At 41.2% G+C, this 22,239-nt stretch overlaps 1 protein-coding gene across 1 annotated transcript; it reads left to right on the top strand.

Annotated features, from left to right (window-relative positions):
* Positions 1-5,519: 5,519 nt before the first annotated feature.
* LOC102131925 (alpha-1,3-mannosyl-glycoprotein 4-beta-N-acetylglucosaminyltransferase C-like) lies at positions 5,520-21,945 on the top strand. The gene is made up of 3 exons (XM_005540468.3): positions 5,520-5,675; positions 6,597-6,753; positions 20,773-21,945. Exons 1-3 carry the CDS (start codon positions 5,568-5,570, stop codon positions 21,906-21,908), a joined length of 1,401 nt encoding a protein of 466 aa, XP_005540525.3. The 5' UTR covers positions 5,520-5,567; the 3' UTR covers positions 21,909-21,945.
* The last annotated feature ends 294 nt before the right edge of the window (positions 21,946-22,239 follow it).

Below are 22,239 nucleotides of genomic sequence, written 5' to 3'. Positions count from 1 at the left end.
CATCTGATTTTCCACAAAGTTGACAAAAACGAGCGATAGGAAAAGGACTCCCTATTCAATAAATGGTGTGGGGATAACTGGCTGACCATATGCAGAAGACTGAAACTGGACCCCTTCCTTTCACCATATGCAAAAACAAACTCAAGATGGATTAAAGACTTAAATGGAAAATCTAAAATTACAAGAGCACTGGAAGATAACCTAGGTAATATCATTCTGGACATAAGACCTGGCAAAGATTTCACGATGAAGATGCCAAAGGCCATTGCAACAAAAACAAAAATTGACAAATGGGACCAAATTAAACTAAAGAGCTTCTGCATAGTAAAAGAAACTATCAACAGAGTAAACAGACAACCTACAGAAGGGAAGAAAATATTTGCAAACTACACGTCCAACAAAGGTCTAATATTCAGAATCTATAAGGAACTTAAATAAATCAACAAGCAAAAAGCAACCCCATTAAAAAGTAAGCAAAGGACATGGACGCTTTTCAGAAGAAGGCATACACATGGCCAAGAAGCATATGAAAAAATGCTCACCATCACTTAATCATCAGAGTCAAATCAAAACCACAATGAGATACCATCTCACACCAGTCAGAATGTCTACTATTAAAAAGTCAGAAATTAACATTCTGGTGAGTTTGCAAAGCAAAAGGAACACTTATACACTGTTGGTGGAAGTGTTAATTAGTTAGGGAGTGTTAAGCCACTATGGAAAGCAGTTTGGCAATTTCTCAAAAAACTCAAAGCAGAATTATTGTTTGACCCAGTAATCCCATTATTGGGTTTTGCACACATATGTTCATGGCAGCACTATTCAAAACAGCAAAGACATGGAATAAACCTAAATGCCTATCAATGTTGTACTAGATAAAGAAAATGTGGCACATGTACCCCATGGAACATTTTGCAGCCATAAAAGAAGAACGAGATTGTGTCCTCTGTAAGAACATGGATGGAGCTGGCGGCCATTTTTCTAAGGGAACTAACCCGGAAACAGAAAATGAAATACCACATGTTCTCACTTACAAGTGGGAGCTAAACATTGAGAACATATGGACACAAAGAAGGGAACAACAGACACCTGGGCCTACTTGAGGGTAGAGGGAGGGAGGAGGGTGAGGATGGAAAAACTACCTATTAGATACTATGCTTATTACCTGGGTGGCAAAATAATCTGTACACCAAATCCCCATGACAGGCAATTTACCTCCATAGCAAACCTGCACGTGTACCCCGAACCTAAAATAAAAGTTTTTAAAAATTGGCAGCATAGCCAAGCATGGTGACTCAGGCCTCTAATTCCAACACTTTGGGAGGCTGAGGTGGAAGGACTGCTTGAATCCAAGAGTTTGATACCAACCTGTGCAACATAGTGAGATTCGGTCCCTTAAAAAAAATAAATAAATAAAAAGTAGCCATGTGCACCTGTAGTCCCAGCTGCTCAGGAGGCTGACATGGAAGGATTTGCTTGAGCCCGGAGGTCAAGGCTGCAGTGAGCCCTGATAACACCACGGCACTCCAGCCTGGGCAACATAGCGAGACTTTATCTCAAAAAAAAATTTTTTTTTAAGGCACCACAGGTGATTATTCTCTTCTGCGTCTTCAAACTCCTGACAGTACTTGTCTATGAAATCTCTGTAATACCCAGAATTCTTTATCCATGATAATGTCCTTTAAATACCCAACCTCTGAATCCAAATCTGCACCAGGGGCTGTACAGATGCAAGAAGTGGACAGGCTCCTCCGGGGCTACCATCGCACCACCGTCGTTGCCACATCCACCCTGCCTCCTACCCTGCTCGCGGCTGGGCCCAGTCTTGCTCTGAGACGGAGACCCCAATCCGCAGGGAGGGTGCGTCAAAGGGTAGGTCTCTGCGGGCACTCTCCGAGGAGCGGCGCCGCAGCCTCTGCCACCTGCACCACGGCAGCCTCGCGCCCCGCGGGACGCAGCTTCCGGCGGCTGAGGCTGTGCCAGGCGCTCTCTACATCATTCTTTTAAGGAGTGTTCCTTGGCGACCAGGAGAAGCAGCAGAAGAATAGGAAGGAGATAAAGATCAAGAAGAAGAAGACGGAGGATGGAAAATATGGAACCAAAGAAGAAGAGGGAAAAGGGAGAGAGAAACTGGAACATATTCTGGGCATGTGACTTTATTAAAGCAACATCATTACCAAGAAAAAAAAAATTAATTCTTCTTTCAGATCTAGTTCTTTTGAAAGAACTTGTCTTACAAGTGCATACTGCAATTCTGGACTTATAAAAATTATCGCATTATATTGCCATCATTTTTTCCTTAGATAGCGGCTAATGGTATGTGCTTTCCAGAGCAGTCTTGGAATGGTGGGTGGGGTGTGAGGAATAGCGCTGGGAAAGACAGACTTAGGATATTAATTATTAAGGACAATAAGGAAGACAACAGATAAAGAGGAGTGGTGGAAAATTTTAGGGGAAAAGGACAGCATGTCTGGAATAAGTGAGAATTAGAAATTGCCCAAGAAAACTGAAAATGGTCCACTTGTGGAGACAGATTTACTTCTTCCCTGAACTCCCCGAGAAATCACCACACTTGAGAAGTTGTGTTGCTCAAATGACACTGTTGGAGAGCTTCTGAGTCACTTGACCTCTGTTGCCATATTTGATTTGCATCCATCCTTCTCATTTTTATTTGTGAAAGGAAAATAAATCTTGGGACTCCAAACTCACTAAACCAAAGAGAAAAGTCAAGCCTGGGAACTGAAGCGTGCAAACCTGCCTGCCATTTTTGTTCCTGAGTAAAATGGCAACAGAAATGAAAAGCCACATACCTCCCCCACGTTTTGCCCACTTGTGAGTCCCAAGATCTTTACCCTAAAAAGCTTCCTTTAAAAGTTCACCATGGCAATGTAAATTGATGGCTTATTTTCACAGGTGCTGGGTAGAGGGGGACATAGGACAGAACTCAAAGTCATCCCTGTGCCCACCTGAGACAAATCCATATCTGATTGTTTCCTCTGCCTATTGTCTACGCTATCTTATGTAAAAATACAGATTCACTTGGCCAAAGGCATTAATGACTATTTTCCCCTACCCCCCTCACATGAAAATTGTGTATTTCTCTATATCCTGCCCTTTCCCCTTTAAATATTGAAGCCCTCAAAATTATCTTTGGTGAAAAGCATAGACCTGTCTCCCAGGCACGTGTCCTTAACTTTGGGTAAATAAACCTCCTAAAATGACTGAGACTTGCCTAGGTCATTTTCCTTGATTGACAGATTCAAGATGTTCACCAGATATTAAGAAGAGGTCATTGCTTTGAGTCATTTTTACTCTTTTTTCTTGTAATTGATTTAATGTTTTAATCGAACATGTATTATATTCATAATTGAGAAAAATATCAATAAAACTATTTTTTTTGTTTTTGTTTCTGTTTTTTGAGACAGAGTCTCACTCTGTTGCCCAAGCTGGAGTGCGGTGGCATGATCTCAGCTCACTGCAGCCTCCGCCTCCCAGTTTCAAGTGATTCTCCTGCCTCATCCTCCCAAGTAGCTGGGATTACAGGTGTGCGCCACCACACCCAGCTAATTTTTGTATTTTTAGTAGAGACGGGATTTTCTCATGTTGGCAGGTTAATTTCTAACTCCTGTCCTCAAGTCATCCGCCGGCCTCGGCCTCCCAAAGTGCTGGGATTACAGGTGTGAGCCATCGTGACCTGCCAAAACTATTTTTATTTGGAGAAAAATGTGACCACTTACAGTCCACAACCCTAGATCCAGTTCAGAACCATAGGAAGCTGATATTAGATCTTCCTCACCATCTCCTTCCACAATGAGCTGGTGCTGGCTGTGAGACTGGGTGTTGGTAATCAGCCCCCATTCAGGGAGAACAATGGTTGTCATGGGAGGGGGTGTCATCTGACTAACTTTGTCTTGCCTCAGAGGATGCATACACCTTCTGGCCCCATCCCAGGGTCCCCAAACATTTTATTTTCTTCTTCTTGACTTTGGGGAAAGCCCTGAACATTCAAGTGGTATAGAGGTCAGGTCAGTCGCTGTGCATCCAGGGGAAAAAAAAAAAAAAAATCTCAAATGAAACTACAACTCCAGTCAAGGTGAGGACCCTTTCAATCTCCTTATTTACTGTCCCCTCAAAAGTTCTGGGGGACTGGAAGTTTCATGTCAGAAAGGGAAATTGTCCCTGGGACCTCTGACTTGATGCCATTCATCACCTACCTTAGGTCCTTAACAAGTGCTTAGAAGTGCTATGTCTACGTTTTGTTCCATGAGTCATCTAGAAGAACAAAAGAAACTGACATGAAAAAGAGTCATGAAAGATGAATGCCTAACCAAAAAGGGTCCAGACTTCAGGTAATGGAGAGGACTGCCCTGGAAGAATCTGAGTTTGCTCCCAAAGCCCCTGAGAAGCAGTGATATATAGGAAAAACAGTCTCTGGCATCAGGCAGGAAAACCTGTGGGAACATAGGACTATCACATCTAAATACGAGAGGAAATGGTGGCTCAAGGTTCAGGTTTGGAGAGGACAAAATAACACACTGTCTTTTCTTCTTGGAGCTACAGCCTTTGGATATGGCTTCAGTGTGTTCTGATCCCATCGAGGATCGTAGAAAGAGATGAGGAAGAGGGTGCTTAGCAACTGATAAAGATTTCCACCTCACAGAACTGGCTCAACATGAGCCAAATCGACATCTGTATGGAACATAAGAGTTAGTGGTAGACAGGGCACAGTGGGCACTCTGGAAAGGATAGAACTTGGAGGGGAGAGAGAATTAAAGGCTTCAGATATCTCCTTCTAGAACATTCCATGATGCTTAATGTAGGATATATATATACAAACTAGAGTAAAGTCTGCAAAAATATCTTCCTGACTCCAGAGAGTCAGTAGGGTGAAGGAGTCAATAGGCTCTTGCAAGATTTTTCTATTACAAATACTCATTAGAGATCACACCCTCTCTATTCCCATCACGCCTTCCTTACCTCCTCGATGAATGCTGTCTGGTTCAAATGTGTGAATAAGAAATGTTCTCTATAATGCACTTGGAAACTCCTATTAAAACAGAATCAAGGTCTCTTCTCTTCACCTTGCCTTTGGCAGAAATCATGTCAGGGACTTTGGAGTTGGGGCAATCAAGGTAAGAAAGAGCTGTGGAAATTTAATTAAACGTTGGTGTCCAGAAGAAGGAAAATGAAGGAATGGATATGGAGACTTGCAGGCAAGAGTGGGGGCAACTGAAGCTGTGATATTAAGGGCACTTTGCATGCATTTTTATACATCTGTGTTTCTCAAACGTAAGAAAGGCATAGCTCTGTTTTTAAGGGGAAAAAAATCATTAAGGATTCTTAAGAATATATATAAGAACCCCAGGTTTAATATTACTGGCTTTGGAAACTATACTTATTCAATGATAATTATAATTTGATATTTTTGATAATCTTGTAATTTGAATTTTTTTATGTTACCATCAGATGAAAACTTTTCTCAGTAGTGTGTACATTTCAGACATCCAAGAATACACTGAAGGATCACAGATCGGGAAACAGCTCTGCAAGTTTCCAACCCCAGTACCATGAGAGATTTTCTATGGAAACTCATCATTATTGCAACAGCAGTAGTGCTCCCAATCTACTATTTCATTGACGAAAATCCCTTTGATACTGCAAGTTTCCTGTCTTTGGTGAGTACCAGAAATTTTAAGTGGGGCAAACTTTCCTGGACAGAATGAAAGAAAGCATTTATCTGAGTGTATATTTAAATGAAACTGTCACAAATGCTATAGACATTCAAGGAAGAAAAAAGACAAGCAAGTTTGAGGAATCAACATATTTTTCCTTGATGGAGACAATAAGGGATGGTAACACTCTGGAAGAAACAAAATTCAGGGCTGGGAAGAAATAACACTGATTTAATGCTTTGTCAGAGTTTGCCCTTTTCTTATAGCAATTGATGATGTAGAGATTTTTCTTCTTGTTTGGTAAGTTTCCCATTACAGAAAAGTTCCCTTGGTTTTCAAAGTTATACATTATCCCTAAAGTTATGCATTAGGATCCTGAAGCTCACAACAGGTAAGTCATTTCTCCAAGTCAAGAAAAGTTTTAAGGAGCAGAGAAAATTCTGCCAGAACCCAGAAAAGGCAAAGAAAAGAAGGGAGGGTGGTGAATGAACTTGGAAGGGTGAAATGCCACCAGTGGGAAAGAATTTAGAGTGAAGCACTGGGGTGCTTAACTGGCCTCCTGTATCTCTCATGCTTAACACATGCTATGCCCTTCTTGGGATTAGGTGACCCATACTAGACTGTAATCAAAAAGGATAATTGTGGGTGAAGAATGGCAGAGCTAGACATTGTCTCATTCCCTACATAAAGCTAAGGAGAGCTAGAGAAATCCCAACTCCCTTTACTCCAGGATCCATAATCTATATATGTAACAACCCCTGGGGTAGGATTGCTTCAGAAGAGAAGGAAGAAGTTTGAACTGAGCTTGAGCCAACCTGCCCTGTATCCTGAAGATGATTTCATTATATTATGCAAAGGGAAATGTAACTAACCATTTTTCCCAAAAGGGATGAATCACAGAGCTAAAACTCACTCTTTCCTCAGAAGGAAAAGGAGATGGTAGCTTGGCAGAGAGCCCGAATGCAGATCAATCCTGGTAGAACAAACCACATGAAAACCTTCAAAGATATGCAGAAAAACTCAGAACCGCTTGAAAATGTGAACTCCCACATCTTGCTGGGAGCCTCTCCCACAGTAAAAAGTGAGTGTCCACCAGGGGTGTAGATCATCCAGGTTAGGCAAGGGTAGAGGGGGAAGGCAAGTGGAAAGGAAAGGGAACAGATAACTCGGGAAGAAAACAGGGATGCTGAAATGAAGGACCAGGCCTATAGAATTTGACTGCAAAAGGGCCGGGCTCGGTGGCTCACGCCTGTAATCCCAGCACTGTGGGAGGCCGAGGCGGGCGGATCACGAGGTCAGGAGATCGAGACCATCCTGGCTAACATGGTGAAACCCCGTCTTTACTAAAAATGAAAAAAATTAGCAGGGAGCGCTGGTGGGCGCCTGTAGTCCCAGCTACTTGGGAGGCTGAGGCAGGAGAATGGCGTGAACCCGGGAGGCGGAGCTTGCAGTGAGCGGAGATCGCACCCCTGCACTCCAGCCTGGGTGACAGAGCAAGACTCCATCTCAAAAAGAAAAAAAAAAAAAAAAAGAATTTGACTGCAAAAGATAGCAATTCTGACTCCATGAATCTCCCAGTCCCTTTTCTGATGAAACAAGGGAGACAATGGGAAAAGTACAGGAGAAAACTATGGGAAGGGGGACTGAGTAAAAGGGAAAGAACTAGGGAGGGGACAATGCAGTGTCTTGAGTGGGTAGTCCCGTCGGGTTCTGTGGGGCTCTAAAGAGCATCTAATAGCTAGCCACTCGTGCTGTGGTCCACAGACTGACAGCTAGTGTCCATGGACGTCAGCAGCGTCTGTCTGGCAGCTTGTTCCACATGTGGAATCTTAGGTCCTCCCCAGACCTACAGAATCAGAATTTTCATCTTAACCAGACCCCCAAGCGATTGGTATGCACATTAAAGCCTGAGAAGTATGCTTTCATAGATCTGGGGCACAGAGATGATTCTGGAGAGCACAGCCAGGACTAGCACATGTTTCAGATCAGCAAAATCAGTTCTGATGCTTTTTAGACTGTCCATATGATGGAGACCCTGCCCTTTTCATCCTCAGTGTGGGCTACCCTTGCAGTCTTTATGGAACTTCATTTGTAGTAAACAAACATATTCTCATTATAAACTATTTCCATACAATACATTGTAAGTATATACATATTGTATAGCGAGTAAAAAGTGATAGTTCCTTTTTCTCCCTCATTCCTGTCCTCTCCCCCAGAAGTCTAATAAGTACCCTTCTTGAGATCCAGATATCTTTCTAACACGTACATATATACATGTCTGGGGGATTTTTAAAGGCCATCTTATATGTATTGTTCTGAGATTTGCTTTTTTCTTTCATTCATTTGTACATGTTTTCTGGGTTTGGTGGCTCACACCTGTAATCTCAACACTTTGGGAGGCTGAGGCGGGAGGAATACTTGAGTCCAGGAGTTTGAGACTATAGTGAGCTATAATTGTGCCAATGTGCTCCAGCTCTGGGCCACACAGGGGAGACTCTTGTCTTTTTTTTTTTTTTTTTTAAACTTTTACTTTAAATTCAGGGGTATATGTGCAAGTTTGTTACATAGGTTAACTTGTGTCATGGGGGTTTGTTGTACAGATTATGTCATCACCCAGGTATTAAACCTAGTATCCATTAGTTATTTTTCCTGATCTTCTCCCTCCTCCGCCTTCCGCCATCCAGTAAGCCCCAGTGTGTGTTGTTCTCCTCGATGTTTCCGTGTGTTCTCATCATTTAGCTCCCACTTATAAGTGAGAACATGCAGTATTTGGTTTTCTGTTCATTCTTGCATTAGTTTGCTAAGAATAATGGCCTCCAGCTCCATCCACGTCCCTGCAAAAGACAAGATCTCCTTTCTTATAGCTGCATGGTGTCCCATGGTATATATGTACACATTTTCTTTATCTGGTCTTTCCTTGATGGGCATTAGGTTGACTCCATATCTTTATTATTATGAATAGTGCTGCAATAACATTCGCATGCATGTGTCTTTACAATAGAACAATTTCTATTCCTTTGGGTATATACCTAGTAATGGGATTGCTGTGTCGAATGATAGTTCTGTCTTTAGGTCTCTGAGGAATCGCCACACTGTCTTCCACAATGGTTGAACTAATTAACACTCCCACCAACAGTGTGTAAGCATTCCTTTTTCTCTACAGCCTCACCAGAATCTGTGAATCTGTTGGCTTTTGACTTTTTAGTAATAGCCATTCTGACTGGCGTGAGGTGGTATCTCATTGTGGCTTTGATTTACATTTCTCTAATGATCAGTGACAGATTTTTTTCATGTGGTTGTTGGCCACATGTGTGTCTTCTTTTGAAAAGTGTCTGTTCCTTTCCTTTGCCTACTTTTTAATAGGGTTGTTTGCTTTTTTCTTCTTGCAAATTTGTGTAAGTTCTTTATAGATGCTGGATATTAGACCTCTGATGGATGCATAGTTTGCAAAAATTCAGGAGGAGACCCTGCCTTGAAAAAAAGTGTATATTTTGGAGAGTTTTTCCTTACCTCCTTCTTTTTTTAACTGCTGTCATCAACATAGTGTGGATGTAAAAAAATTTACTTGACTATTCTTATTGATGAGAACTCAATTGTTTTCAACTTTTTGTGCTACAAACAACATCACAATTAATATATTTTTGCTCATATGTAAAAATATTTCTACGAGAAATATTCCTGTGTGTGGAACTAATGAGTGAAAGAGCACATGCACTTTGGATTTTGATTGACACCTCAAAATTGCATGGAAAAAAGCATACTATTAATCACGTCAGTTTATGGATATCTATTTCCTCACAATCTTGCCAGTGCTGCTGTTGTTTGTCGGTTTGAAGGGCAGAAAATATTTCTTTTGATTTGGTGATATTTGTGATAATTTGATATCCCTGATTATTTTGACAGTTGAGCTTTTTTTATGTTTAAGGGTCATATTTATTCACTCTGTGGATGGTCTATTCATATCCTCTGGTAATTTTCTACCGTGTTGATTGCTTTTTGTTGTTGATTTCTAGGAGTTTTAAAATATATAATGAGTGCTCATTTTATTTTATTTTATTTTTTTTTTTTTTTGAGACGGAGTCTCGCTCTGTCGCCCAGGCTGGAGTGCAGTGGCCGGGTCTCAGCTCACTGCAAGCTCCGCCTCCCGGGTTCACACCATTCTCCTGCCTCAGCCTCCGGAGTAGCTGGGACTACAGGCGCCCGCCACCTCGCCCGGCTAGTTTTTTGTATTTTTAGTAGAGACGGGGTTTCACCATGTTAGCCAGGATGGTCTCGATCTCCTGACCTTGTGATCTGCCCGTCTCGGCCTCCCAAAGTGCTGGGATTACAGGCTTGAGCCACCGCGTCGGGCCAGAGTGCTCATTTTATATATTATATACATATCATTGCATTTATCTATTGTTAAATATGTCTCTCTTTGCCACTTGTCTTTTGTTCATGGTTATTTGTCATATGAATTTTAAAAATCGTATATAGTCATATAAAGGAAAAATGAAGCAGGCAAAGAAAAAAAGAATATTTTCTATAATCAAATTCGTTCTTGGTTTTTATAGCTTCTAGGTTTTATGACTGTTTTGGGGGAAAAGTCCCTATTACAATATTATTTTTGGAAAATTTTACTATATGCTCTTCTAATACTCTTCTGATTTTTCTATTTCAGGTAGAAATATTTCACATAGTTTAAATTTATTTTTAATTAGGATCTGAGATAAATAATATACTTTATTTACAATTGGATATCCTGTGATCTCAAAACCATTTACTGAATATTCCATCTTTTCCTCCCACTGAGAAGAAATGCCGCCTTTGTCATAGAAACTCCCATATGTGCATGGGTTTATTTTTGAAAATCATTTTGTTCCATTGACTTTTTTAATGTTCCTGTACTAATTCCACATGATTTGAGCTTCTAATGGTTTATTGTATATGTTGTCAGACTAATCCTTCCTCCCACACTTATTTATGTCCTATTTCAAATTATTGTCTATTCTTTATTTTTTCTCCTCCAGATGAATTTTTAATTAGCTTATTAAACATCATGTAAAACATACTCTTGACTGAGATTGCATTAAATGTATAGATAGACTTGGAGTTCATTGATATCTTTATAATACCAAATCATAGCCTGGCGTGGTGGCTCACGCCTGTAATCCCAACACTTTGGGAGGCTGAGGTGAGGGAAATCACTTGAGGTCAGGACTTCAAAACCAGCCTATCCAACGTGGCGAAATCCCGTCTCTACTAAAAATACAAAAATTAGCCGTGTGCGGTGGTGAGCACCTGTAATTCCAGTACTTGGAATGCCGAGGCAGGAGAATCAGTTGAACCCAGGAAGTACAGGTTGCAGTGAGCCAAAATTATGCCACTTCACTCCAGTCTGGGTGTCAGAGTGAGACCTTGTCTCAAAAAAAAAAAGTAATTAATAATGAATCATACCATTCAAGAATGTGTTATGTATCTACATGTATTCCAGGCTTCTTGTATGGGCTTCATTAAAGCTTTGTCATTTGTTTTAGGTACATTCCCCCATATATTGCAGTTCTTCACACTTTGTGGCTTCCTTTTCCACTACGTCTGATAATTGGTTATTGTAAGTTTGAAAAAATGCTAGTTGTTTCTGTGCTGATCTGTTATCTATCATCTTAATGAACTCTCTTGGTTCTTTTTTTATTATTATTGAGACAGATTCTCACTCTGTCGCCCAAACTGGAGTGCAGTGGCACAATCTCGGCTCACTGCAACCTCTGCTGCCCAGGATCAAGCGATTCTCCTGCCTCAGCCTCCTGTGTAGCTGGGATTACAGGCACCCATCACCGTGCCCAGCTAATTTTTTTTGTATTTTTAGTAGAGATGGGGTTTCGCCATGTTGGTCAGGCTGGTCTTGAACTCCTGACCTCAGGTGATCCACCCGCCTCAGCCTCCCAAAGTCCTGGGATTACAGGCATGAGCCACCACACCTGGACTCTCTTGTTGGTTCTAATCGTTCATCAGATTCTCTTGAGTTAGCTATGCAGACCATGATATTATCTGCAAATAGTGACAACTTTGTCTCTTTCCGACATTTCACTCTCTCATTTCTTACATTATTTCATTGACCATTATAAGTAGACGCAAGCATCTTTGTCCCATTCCTCACTTCCATAGAAATTCTTCTATAATAGTTCATCATTATGATGTTTTCTTAATTTTTTAACTTACATGTGTCAAAGGATAAACAAAGTTTTGTGCTGTGTTTGAGGTTTACAATATATCAAAAGCACTTTTATCTTAATCTCTTCAGAGAGGATACAGTAGGTGGACTGCAGTATCAAACAATGGAAATCTTACTCAACTTTTCATAGAGTTAAAGTACAAAGAGTTTAGCCTAAAGTAGATATATCAGTCAGGATTCAACCAAAGAAGCATAACCAGTAGCAGATATATTAAGGGATTTATTGCACTAAATTGGCGATTGTGGGAGCTGAAAGGCAAGTCCAAAATCCATAGGTGGGTCATCAGTATGGGGAGGCTGGAAACGCCAGGGCAAGAACAGAAGCTGCTATCCACAGGTGGAATTTCTTCTTCTTCAGAGAAGCCTCAGTTGTGCTCTTTCACCTGATTGAATCAGGCCCGTCAGTCAATCTCCCTTGTTTTCCCCTCCACCAGGGGTAATGCTGTCCTGAATTTGATGTTTATACTTCCCTTATATTTCTCAATAAACTTACAATTAATTATTCCAAACTAATATTATTATTGCCTGTTTTTTGTGTTTTTGTTTGTTTGTTTGTTGTTGGGAACAAGCCTCCCAAAATCTGGCCATAAACTGGCCCCAAAACTGGCCATAAACAAAATCTCTGCAGCATTGTGACAGTTCATGATGGCCATAATGCCCACGCTGGAAGGTTGTGGGTTTACCGGAATGAGGGCAAGGAAAAACTGGTCGGCCCAGGGTGGAAAACCGCTTAAAGGCATTCCTAAGCCACAAACAATAGCATGAGCGATCTGTGCCTTTAGGACATGCTCCTGCTGCAGTTAACTAGTCCAACCTATTCCTTTAATTCGGCCCTTCCCTTTGTTTCCCATAAGGGATACTTTTAGTTAATTTAATATCTACAGAAACAATGCTAATGACTGGCTTGCTGCTAATAAATACATGGGTAAATCTCTATTCTGGGCTCTCAGCTCTGAAGGCTGTGAGACCCCTGATTTCCCACTTCACACCTCTATATTTCTATGTGTGTGTCTTTAATTCCTCTAGGATTTTGGCAGTTTGTTTTCATTTTGTTCTGTTTTGTTTTGAGATGGAGTTTCACTCTGTCACCCAGACTGGAGTGCAATGGAGCAATCTAGGCTCACTGCAACCTCCGCCTCCTGGGTTCAAGCAATCCTCCTGCCTCAGCCTCCCAAGTAGCTGGGATTACAGGTGCCCACCACCATTCCCAGCTAATTTTTGTATTTTTTTAGTAGAGAGGAGGTTTCACCATGTTGGCCAGTCTGGTCTCAAACTCCTGACCTCAAGTGATCCACCTACCTGGGCCTCCCAAAGTGCTGGGATTACAGGCATGAGCTGGCCTAATTGCCTGTTCTTAAACTTCATAAAAATGGTATAAAACTGTGTGTGTTTTTTCCAGAACTTACTTTTTTCACTTAATGTTTGTGAGATTCCTTTTACTTCCTATTCATTCTTTTTTCACCTAATGTTACATTTGTGTTATACTCTGTGTAAAACATTCGACTTCGACTTCGTGTTGAATGAACCATCACAATGTTTTGATTCATTCTCCTGTTGATAGACACTTAGGTTACTGCCAGTTTTTTCTATTAACAACAATGTTGCTATGAATATTCTTGTACACAAATCTGTATGAACACACATGAGCAATTATTTAGGATATATTCCTAGGAGTAAAATTGCTAGATTATAAGACATCCATATCTTCTCCTTTATTAGATTTTGCCAAATTGATCCCTAAAATGGCCTACCAAAATAAAAACAAAAAAGCACACCCATCACAGTTATTACTCGTTCACTCTTTATTCTCACCATCAAGATATGAAGCCCTGTTGTTCCACGTCTTTGCCATCTGTTAGTATTGTCAGATTTTCTTTTTTTTAATTGAGATGGTAGGTGTCTCTCTATGTTGCCCAGGCTGGTCCCGAACTCCTGGGATCAAGCCATCCTCCTGCCTCAGGCTCCCAAAGTGCTGGGAATACAGGCATGAGTCACCACGCCTGGCCCAGATTTTTCAACTGCTGTAATTCTTTGGTTTTAATTTGCTCTTCCCTGACTACCAGTAGGTTGAGCAACTGCCTGTTGATCATGCATGTTTTCATGTATCTATTGATCATTTATAGTTTTTTGTTTTTTGTGGCATGCCAGTTCGTAAATTTTGTATATTTTCTTAATAGTTTTTGTATTTATAATAATTTTTAAAGTCTTCATTTATCTACTTGTGACATATTTTCATTCTTAATATTATTTATGTTTTCACCATTTTAAACTATAGGTTTAGGCAGGGTGCAGTGGCTCACGCCTGTAATCCCAGCACTTTGGGAGGCCAAGACAGATGGATCACCTGAGGTCAGGAGTTCAAGACCAGCCTGGCCAACATGGCAAAACCCCATCTCTACTAAAAACATAAAAATTAGCTGGGTGTGGTGGCAGATGCTTGTAATCACAGCTACTCAGGAGGCTGAGGCAGAAGAATCGCTTGAACCCAGGAGGCAAGGCCACAGTGAGTTGAGATCTCACCATTTACTCTAGCCTGGGTGACAAGAGCAAAACTCTCTCAAAACAAAAACAAAAAACTGTAAGTTTAGTTGATTAAACTTTTCTTTCTTTTTTTTTTTTTTTTTTGAGACGAAGTCTTGCTCTGTTGCCCAGGCTGGAGTGCAGTGGTGCCATCTCCGCTCACTGCAAGCTCCGCCTCCCGGGTTCATGCCATTCTCCTGCCTCAGCCTCCCGAGTAGCTGGGACTACAGGCGCCCACCACCACGCCCGGCTAATTTTTTGTATTTTCGGTAGAGACGAGGTTTCACCGTGTTAGCCAGGATGGTCTCGATCTCCTGACCTTGTGACCCGCCCACCTCAGCCTCCCAAAGTGCTGTGATTACAAGTGTGATCCACCGTGCCCGGCCTGATTAAACTTTTCTAACAAACACCTCTTATTGATCTTTTACAGTTTTTAATCTATTGTATTTAATTACATTCTGCTTTTATCTTCTTAATTCCACATTCTGCTTCTGTTGGTTTTATTTTTGCCTGGTTTCTTTATTTTCTCATTTTATTTATTTTCTTTTCATGTTGCTTTCGAGAAAATACACTGAAAGATGTTACTTCTCTACGTCCCACTCCCACTTTAACCATGTCCCACAGGTAGTGGTCTACCATGTTCTTATTTCCATTTATTTCTAAGTACCTGTTAATTTCCATTTGGATTTCCTGTTTAAACCAAGAGATATTTAGAACAGTGACTTTTCATTTCCAAAGGGATGCTGTTAGATTTTCACGATTAGTTTTAACTTTATTGCATTATAATTAAAGAATATGAGATATAAAATTACAATATTCAGGACAATTAAAAGTAAAATTGTCTTCATGGTCTAATGCATAGCCAATATTTTCTATGGATATCTGAAAGGAATGTGTATCATCTGATGAGCTGATGAGCACCACACGCATACACAAACACATACACACGTACACACGATGAATTTTGTTAATTGTTTTAGTAAAAACTGTTTCTTGATTTTCATTTACTTAATCTATTGATTTCCAGAGAGGCTAAATATTTCCCAGTGTGATTATGGATATATTTATTTTTGCTTAGATTTCTAAAGTTTTATTTCATATGTAGCTTTGAAATAGGTGAGTTCTATTTGTCAACATTTAAACAATATATTTTTCAGTACTATATTTTCGACATTTTTGTAGTGTGTGTGTGTGTTTTATAAAATGTATAGAGCTGAATTTCATTTAACATTGATATTAAATGAAGTATTTTTCCAGATACTCCTCTTTCCTATTAACCTTGGGTCCAATTCAGAAATACATAGAGGTTGGATAGGTAGTTAAATGAAACATCTCCCGCTTTTTTCTTCACATGAAGCTGGGTTGAAGATGTGTCTGGGATCCAAGAACACAATCAGCTTTGGAGTGCATCCCACCCCCTCCTGTTCCAGTGTCCTCTGGTCTCAGATTTAAAGAAACAAAATAGAAACCCAAGAAATTGGGTCTGTAGAACAAGCATTTAACCATTCAGATGAACAGAATCTTGCTCCTGTTTTTCACTCCACTGAGCACGAAAGTCTAACAAAGCTGAGAAGGAGGCTGCATGTGCACATTACCTGTAATAACCCAGTGCCGAGACCAGCTCGGTCGGGGAGACCCTAACCCAGCGGCGCTAGAGGAATTAAAGACAAACACACAGAAATATAGAGGTGTAAAGTGGGAAATCAGGGCTCTCACAGCCTTCAGAGCTGAGAGCCCCGAACAGAGATTTACTCACATATTTATTAACAGCAAGCCAGTTATTAGCATTGTTTCTATAGATATTCGATTAACTAAAGGTATCCCTTATGGGAAACAGGATTAACTAAAAGTATCCCTTATGGGAAACGAAGGGCTGAAATAAAGGAATAGTTTGGGCTAGTTAACTGCAGCAGAAGCATGTCCTTAAGGCACAGATCGTTCATGCTATTGTTTGTGGCTGAAGAATGCCTTTAAGCGGTTTTCCACCCTGGGCGGGCCAGGTGTTCCTTGCCCTCATTCCGGTAAACCCACAACCTTCCAGCGTGGGCATTATGGCCATCATAGACATGTCACAGTGCTGCAGAGATTTTATTTATAGCCAGTTTTGGGGCCAGTTTATGGCCACATTTTGGGGGGCCTGTTCCCCACACCCAGCCCTAAAAGAAAACTGTGGGTCAGTGCATGTCAGAGTGATCATCTCAGTAAAGAAATAAGCCAATCAAGGACAGGGAAGTGGGAATGAGAGATTTAAGAAACTTCTGCATGAGAAGATGGATATTCCTAGTTTAAGAAAAGCATGTGCCAGGTTACTACAAGAAACCCAAGGCAGTTCTCATCCCACACAGTCTCTTCTCATAAGGCTCCATGTGTCTTCTTTTCTGACCCTAACTCCCACCTCCTCAACTTCTTATGTCTTCCACTGTGCCCTCTAGAACTCATGATCAGTCATCAGCAAAGTTCCCTTCTCTCAGTACAGGTGCACTGTCCACGCTCCTATCTAGTTACAGCCTCTGAACCTTCACACTAGATTTCACCTCTCTTGACCACTCGTTAATATCACTCAAGCAATTTTCTCTATCGTGGGCCACAGATTTTCCCTCCCTCCTCTTATCATACAAACACATTATAATATTTTTCAAATCTTGATAAAAGAAAGCAAACCTCTCTTAACACCACAGATTTTTGCCTTCGCCTTTTCAACAAAATTACTCTTGGTTATGTAGCCCATGGTTTCCATGTTGTTGTACCCACTGGTCAGCTTCCAATCTCTATCTTACTTGACCTATCACAGCATTTGACACAGTAAATGACCCTCTTCATTCAACATTCCCTTCCATTGCTTCCAGGATTCCAAACTCTTCTGGTTTTCCTCCAGCATTGCTGGTAGATGCTCAGTCTCTTTTGCTGATTTATCTTCTCTTTCCAACTTCTAAATGTTGATGTACCCTAGGGCTCAGTCTAGACTCACTATTTTGGTGACCTCATCCAATCCCACAGCTTTAATCCCTAACTATATGTTAATTGCTCCCAAAAGTATAGAACCAGCCTTGATCTACCTGTGGTCCTCACTGGCCTCTGCAGCAAGAATATGTGTCCCATTTCCCCTGTCACTGAGAATCCTGTGGGCAGCTGCTACTGCAGTGTTTGGCTGGAGAACATGTGGTCTTTTTCCTGTCAGTTCAATCAGGGCTTTGTGATTCTCTTGCTGAACCGGTTCACTTTGGCACCATGTACCCTCCTGAAGTCTGACTGTGACACCTGTTTGATCTCCATAGGTTACAACAGTATTTAATAGAAGAAATAAACCTTGAGACAGAATAAGATCTTCCTGAGTCAAGTACTTCTTTTTTCTTTTTTTTTTTTTTTGTTTGTTTTTGTTTTGTTTTGTTTTTTGAGACAGGGTCTCGCTCTGTCACCAAGGCTGGAGTGCAGTGGTGAGATCTCGACTCACTGCAACCTCTGCCTCCCAGGTTCAAGCAATTCTCCCACCTCAGCCTCCTGAGTAGCTGGGACTACAGGGGTGAGCCACCATGCCCAGCTAATTTTTGCATTTTTAATAGAGACAGGTTATCACCACTTTGGCCAGGCTGGTCTTGAACTCCTGACCTCAGGTGATCCACCTGCCTCTCAGCCTCCCAAAGTGTTGGGATTTCAGGTGTGAGCCACCATGCCCAGCCTTGATTCAAGTACTTTAAAAATTCAAGAGACAGATCTAAGCTATTTATTATGTCCAAAGAAGATGAAGTTCAGGAGTGTTTACATTTGTCGGTTTTAATAACACAAATAACTCTCAATGAAAACCTACTTTTTTCTTTAAGTTTAGATGCATTTTTAATGGAATGTGTTTTAAAATATCGGTATGAGCTCATGATGTGTTTTATCTTTTTTTTTTTTTTTTTAAATATTTCTAGCTCTGTCCACAAGGGCCTAGAAATGACCAACAGTGAGCACCCTTGGTGCCAGATCATAGACTCTAACTCTCATTTTCCACTACAACAAGGGGAGGGGCTCCTTGTAAAAAGTGGATGATTCCAAATCCAAGGCAGGAAATGTCATAGAAGACAGCAGAGAAGCTTTATAAAAACGACTAAAGTTGTATCAGAACAGCTCAGGATCCAACTTCAAGAGCTTATTTGCCAAAGACAGGATAATTTAAGCATCAATAACAATAAAATTTCCAGCTGGGCATGGTGGCTCATGCCTGTAATCCCAGCACTTTGAGAGGCCAAGGCGGGTGGATCACTTGAGGTCAGGAGTTTGAGACCAGCCTGACCAATATGGTGAAATCCCATCTCTACTAAAAATACAAAAATTAGCGGGATGTGGTGACAGGCACCTGTAGTCCCAGCTACTCGGGAGGCTGAGGCAGGAGGATCACTTGAACCTGGAAGGCAGAGGTTGCAGTGAGCCAAGATCGTGCCATTGCACTCCAGCCTGAGCAACAGGAGCGAACTTCGTCTCAAAAAAAAAAAAAAGAGAGAGAGAGAGAATAAAATTTCCATGATTTGAAACACATGAAATATATGAGTTTATAAGGATCTCCCCCACAAAAAAAAACCTGATACATTTTGTCACCATTTGAGAATGCTAGGGAACCAAGTCATTATTTTATTTGAAAGCTGATAAAAGGGAACCAGCATTTATCCTGCTTTTCTGTATGAACTACAACTGGGTAACCAAAGAGTGAATGAGGGGAATTTTCTCTTTACGGAAACATTCCAGATAATGCACAAAGCAGGAATGCTCAACTTAGAATATCACCATATTGCAACCAGTAATGTATTAACAGATCTAGGCACTGAACATCAAAGGCTGCTAACATCATAAAAACAGAAGCAGCCTGCTATTCTGTGCCTTCAGATGAAAGAACACATCACTAATGCATGAAGTATTATTGCCCCAAAATCTAACCTGAACTTGGTCAAGTCCTCATACTAATGTTTTCTACAAACTCTTTATGATTCATATCAGCCGGTTATTTTGCCAAAGAATGTGATTTCCTCTCTGATCTGAGTATTTATTTGACTTATTTGGCATTTTCAATCATTGTTTCCTCTGTTAGCTTCTATTTCTGTAGTTTCTTTCTGATTTAGTTGTTTCTCTTCCGTTATATTGAAGCTTCTTGTTTCAGATTAATATTTGAGGATCTAGAGTGAACAGTGAACTTCTTCCCTCTAAGAGCCATCCCCGTTTGCCTCTTTGTAAAAGTGGGTTGTGATTATGGAAACCTGCCTCATTCGATTGTAAGGCAGGAGTGACATCTGGGGTCACTTCTGATGCTCTTTTCAGCCGCAGGACTCATGCCATGCCCTATCCCCTAGCAGAACATCCACTTTATTTACACAAAAATACTTAGAACTTTAATGTGAGAATGGACATTGCCACCACCAGCCCCTTGGTGGGCACTAGCCCAGTGGTCCTGGAAATAGTTCTATAATCAACTATCCAGAGGACCATCCCAGGGCTCATTCCTCTACTTTATATTTGGTGGCTCTGAACTTCAAATTTTTTTGAGGCCTTCTGTAGAAAGATGCACCTGTGCAGTTGTGTTTTCTTGCATATCTTTTGGACTGTGCATTCCTCTGCTTATACTTCTCCACCAGTCCTGTTCTGTAGTCTCTCTATCTTCCAGGAATTCTCCAAATTGTGTGGTTCTCCAAGTAGTGTGGTTCAGGGCAATCTTTCTGTTTTTTTAATTGGAATTTTGTTTTTGTTTTTTGGGGTAAGGGTGTTGGAAGTTTTGGTTTGTTTGTGTGTGTGTGTTTGTTTTTGAGACACAGTCTCACTCTGTTGGCCAGGCTGCAGTGCAGTAGTTCAATCTCGCCTCACTGTAGCCTCAAACTCCCAGGCTCAAGTATCCTCCCACTCCTACCTCGAAAGTAGCTGGCACCACAGGCCTATGCCACCACACCCATCTAGTTTTTTTGTAATTTTTGTAGAGATGGGTTTTGCCATGTTGCCCAGGCTGGTCTTGAATGCCTGGGCTCAAGTGATCCTCCACCTTGGCCTCCCAAAGTGCTGAGATTCACACCTGAGGTTGAAATTATAGACATAAGCTTAGTGAAATTTGAGGTAGAAGGAATTTGGGGTGGGGCATAGCTGCAAATATTAGTTTGTCATCTTTATCCATTTCCCCCACAATTGTTTTCAACAGCAGTGATTTTTAAAAGAACTCTCAACTTGTGACCAGATATTAACTCCTAATATGGTCTGTGGTCAGTCCTGCGAGAGAGAAAATGTAAAATAACCACAGAAATATATAAAAGTTGGCATATGGAAAGACCTAAGAGAATATCATAGCCTTACCCATAGCAAATACTTTTCTAATTTCTCTGAGTTGACAAAGGTCCTTTTTCTCCCCAATCCTAGAACTGCTGACCATAGGGATTTCTTCAGTGCAGCGTCCCCAAGGAAGCTACCTCTTGGACACCCTGCAATCTCTCTTCTTTGCTTCCTCCTTGTCTGAGCAGAAATACTTCACTGTTCTGGTACACCTGGCAGATCCTGATCCCAACTGGCTTGATCAAATGATCTCCAATATCTCAACCCTCTTTCAACCATACGTCCAGGCCAGACAGCTAGTAGTGATCAACACTCCTCTTAAAAGCTATCTTCCCTTAAAGAACCTTAAGAAAAACTTTAATGACACTCCCACCCATGTAACCTTTCGCTCCAAGCAAAATATGGATTATGCCTTCCTGATGAACTTTGCTACCAACTACTCTGACTATTTCCTGATGATCGAAGATGATGTGAAATGTGCTCCTGGATTTGTCTCCCAGATTGCTACTATACTGTCTGCCTGGGAAAGAAAAGCTTGGGTGACTCTGGAGTTCTCTAGGCTGGGCTTCATTGGAAAACTCTTTCATGCCAGAGATCTCCCCTGCTTTGTTCGCTTCCTTCTCCTCTTCTACCAAGAAATGCCCTGTGACTACCTTCTCTCCCATTTCCGTGACCTTCTCATGCAGAAAAAACCAATCCAATTCTTCCCCTCCCTCTTCCAGCACATGGGCAATTACTCCTCCTTTGAAAGTCAGTTGAACAGCCTCACGGATAAAGAGTTTGAGGGAAATAACATTGGCCCTCCTGGCAACCCTGCTGCCACCATTCACACTAGTCTGAATGTTACCAATGCCTCTGTTCTTATGAATGCCTATAGTCTGGATAAGAATTTCTTTTATATCAAGGAGGCTAAGGCTGGCAGCCACCTGACTGTGGTTTTGGACATACCTGCTACAGTGTTCCGAGTTCAGGTGCTGACTGGCTCTGAACTGAAAGAGGAGAATCAGGTGAAAGAGGGACAGGTAGAACTGGGCTATGACTCTACCAATCGGATTAATGACTGTGATGACTACATTCTGCTGGGGCTACTGGTGAATGGCATCCTGGATAAGCAGGTGTTATCTGAAGAGTCTGGGAAGAAGGTGAAATGTGTGAGACTGCTTGTAACAGCTGCTCTGCCCTCAGGATTAATAGTCAGGCACATCAACCTCTGGATTAAGTAACGTTTAAGTAATATGTGGAGATTCCAGTAGGACTTCTGGGAGTGCTCAGGTTGGAGGGAGAGTCTACAGAAGTAACAAAACATTAAAGTCTGGAAATTGGTCAGGTATATCTCTTTACTAGGTCCTTTCAGGATTCTAAGTACAGAAGACACAGCATGTTGAAAGGCCAAGAGAAGGTAACATCCTTTCGGTCACCTTCATGGGTGATCCTAGAGTCATGGGTGGGTAGAAGGGGTTTCTTAAGACGTTCTCTGGTTTTCTTTTCTTTTATTTCTTTCTCCCTCTCTTTTTTTATCTCAAAGTCTCACTCTGTCGCCCAGGCTGGAGTGCA

The sequence above is a fragment of the Macaca fascicularis genome, chromosome 1 (genome assembly GCF_037993035.2).
Source record: "Macaca fascicularis isolate 582-1 chromosome 1, T2T-MFA8v1.1".
Taxonomy (NCBI): Eukaryota; Metazoa; Chordata; class Mammalia; order Primates; family Cercopithecidae; genus Macaca; species Macaca fascicularis.
The sequence above is the reverse complement of the archived record's forward strand: the minus strand, read 5'-3'. Positions and strand labels throughout refer to the sequence as shown.

What these genes read in the sequence shown, in the direction of transcription:
- LOC102131925 (XM_005540468.3), top strand. Translation starts at nt 5,568, where the DNA reads ATGAGAGATTTTCTATGGAAACTCATCATTATTGCAACAGCAGTAGTG. An exon ending in CTGCAAGTTTCCTGTCTTTG is followed by an intron (nt 5,676 to 6,596) that starts GTGAGTACCAGA and finishes CTCTTTCCTCAG; the next exon opens with AAGGAAAAGGAGATGGTAGC. An exon ending in AGCCTCTCCCACAGTAAAAA is followed by an intron (nt 6,754 to 20,772) that starts GTGAGTGTCCAC and finishes CCCCAATCCTAG; the next exon opens with AACTGCTGACCATAGGGATT.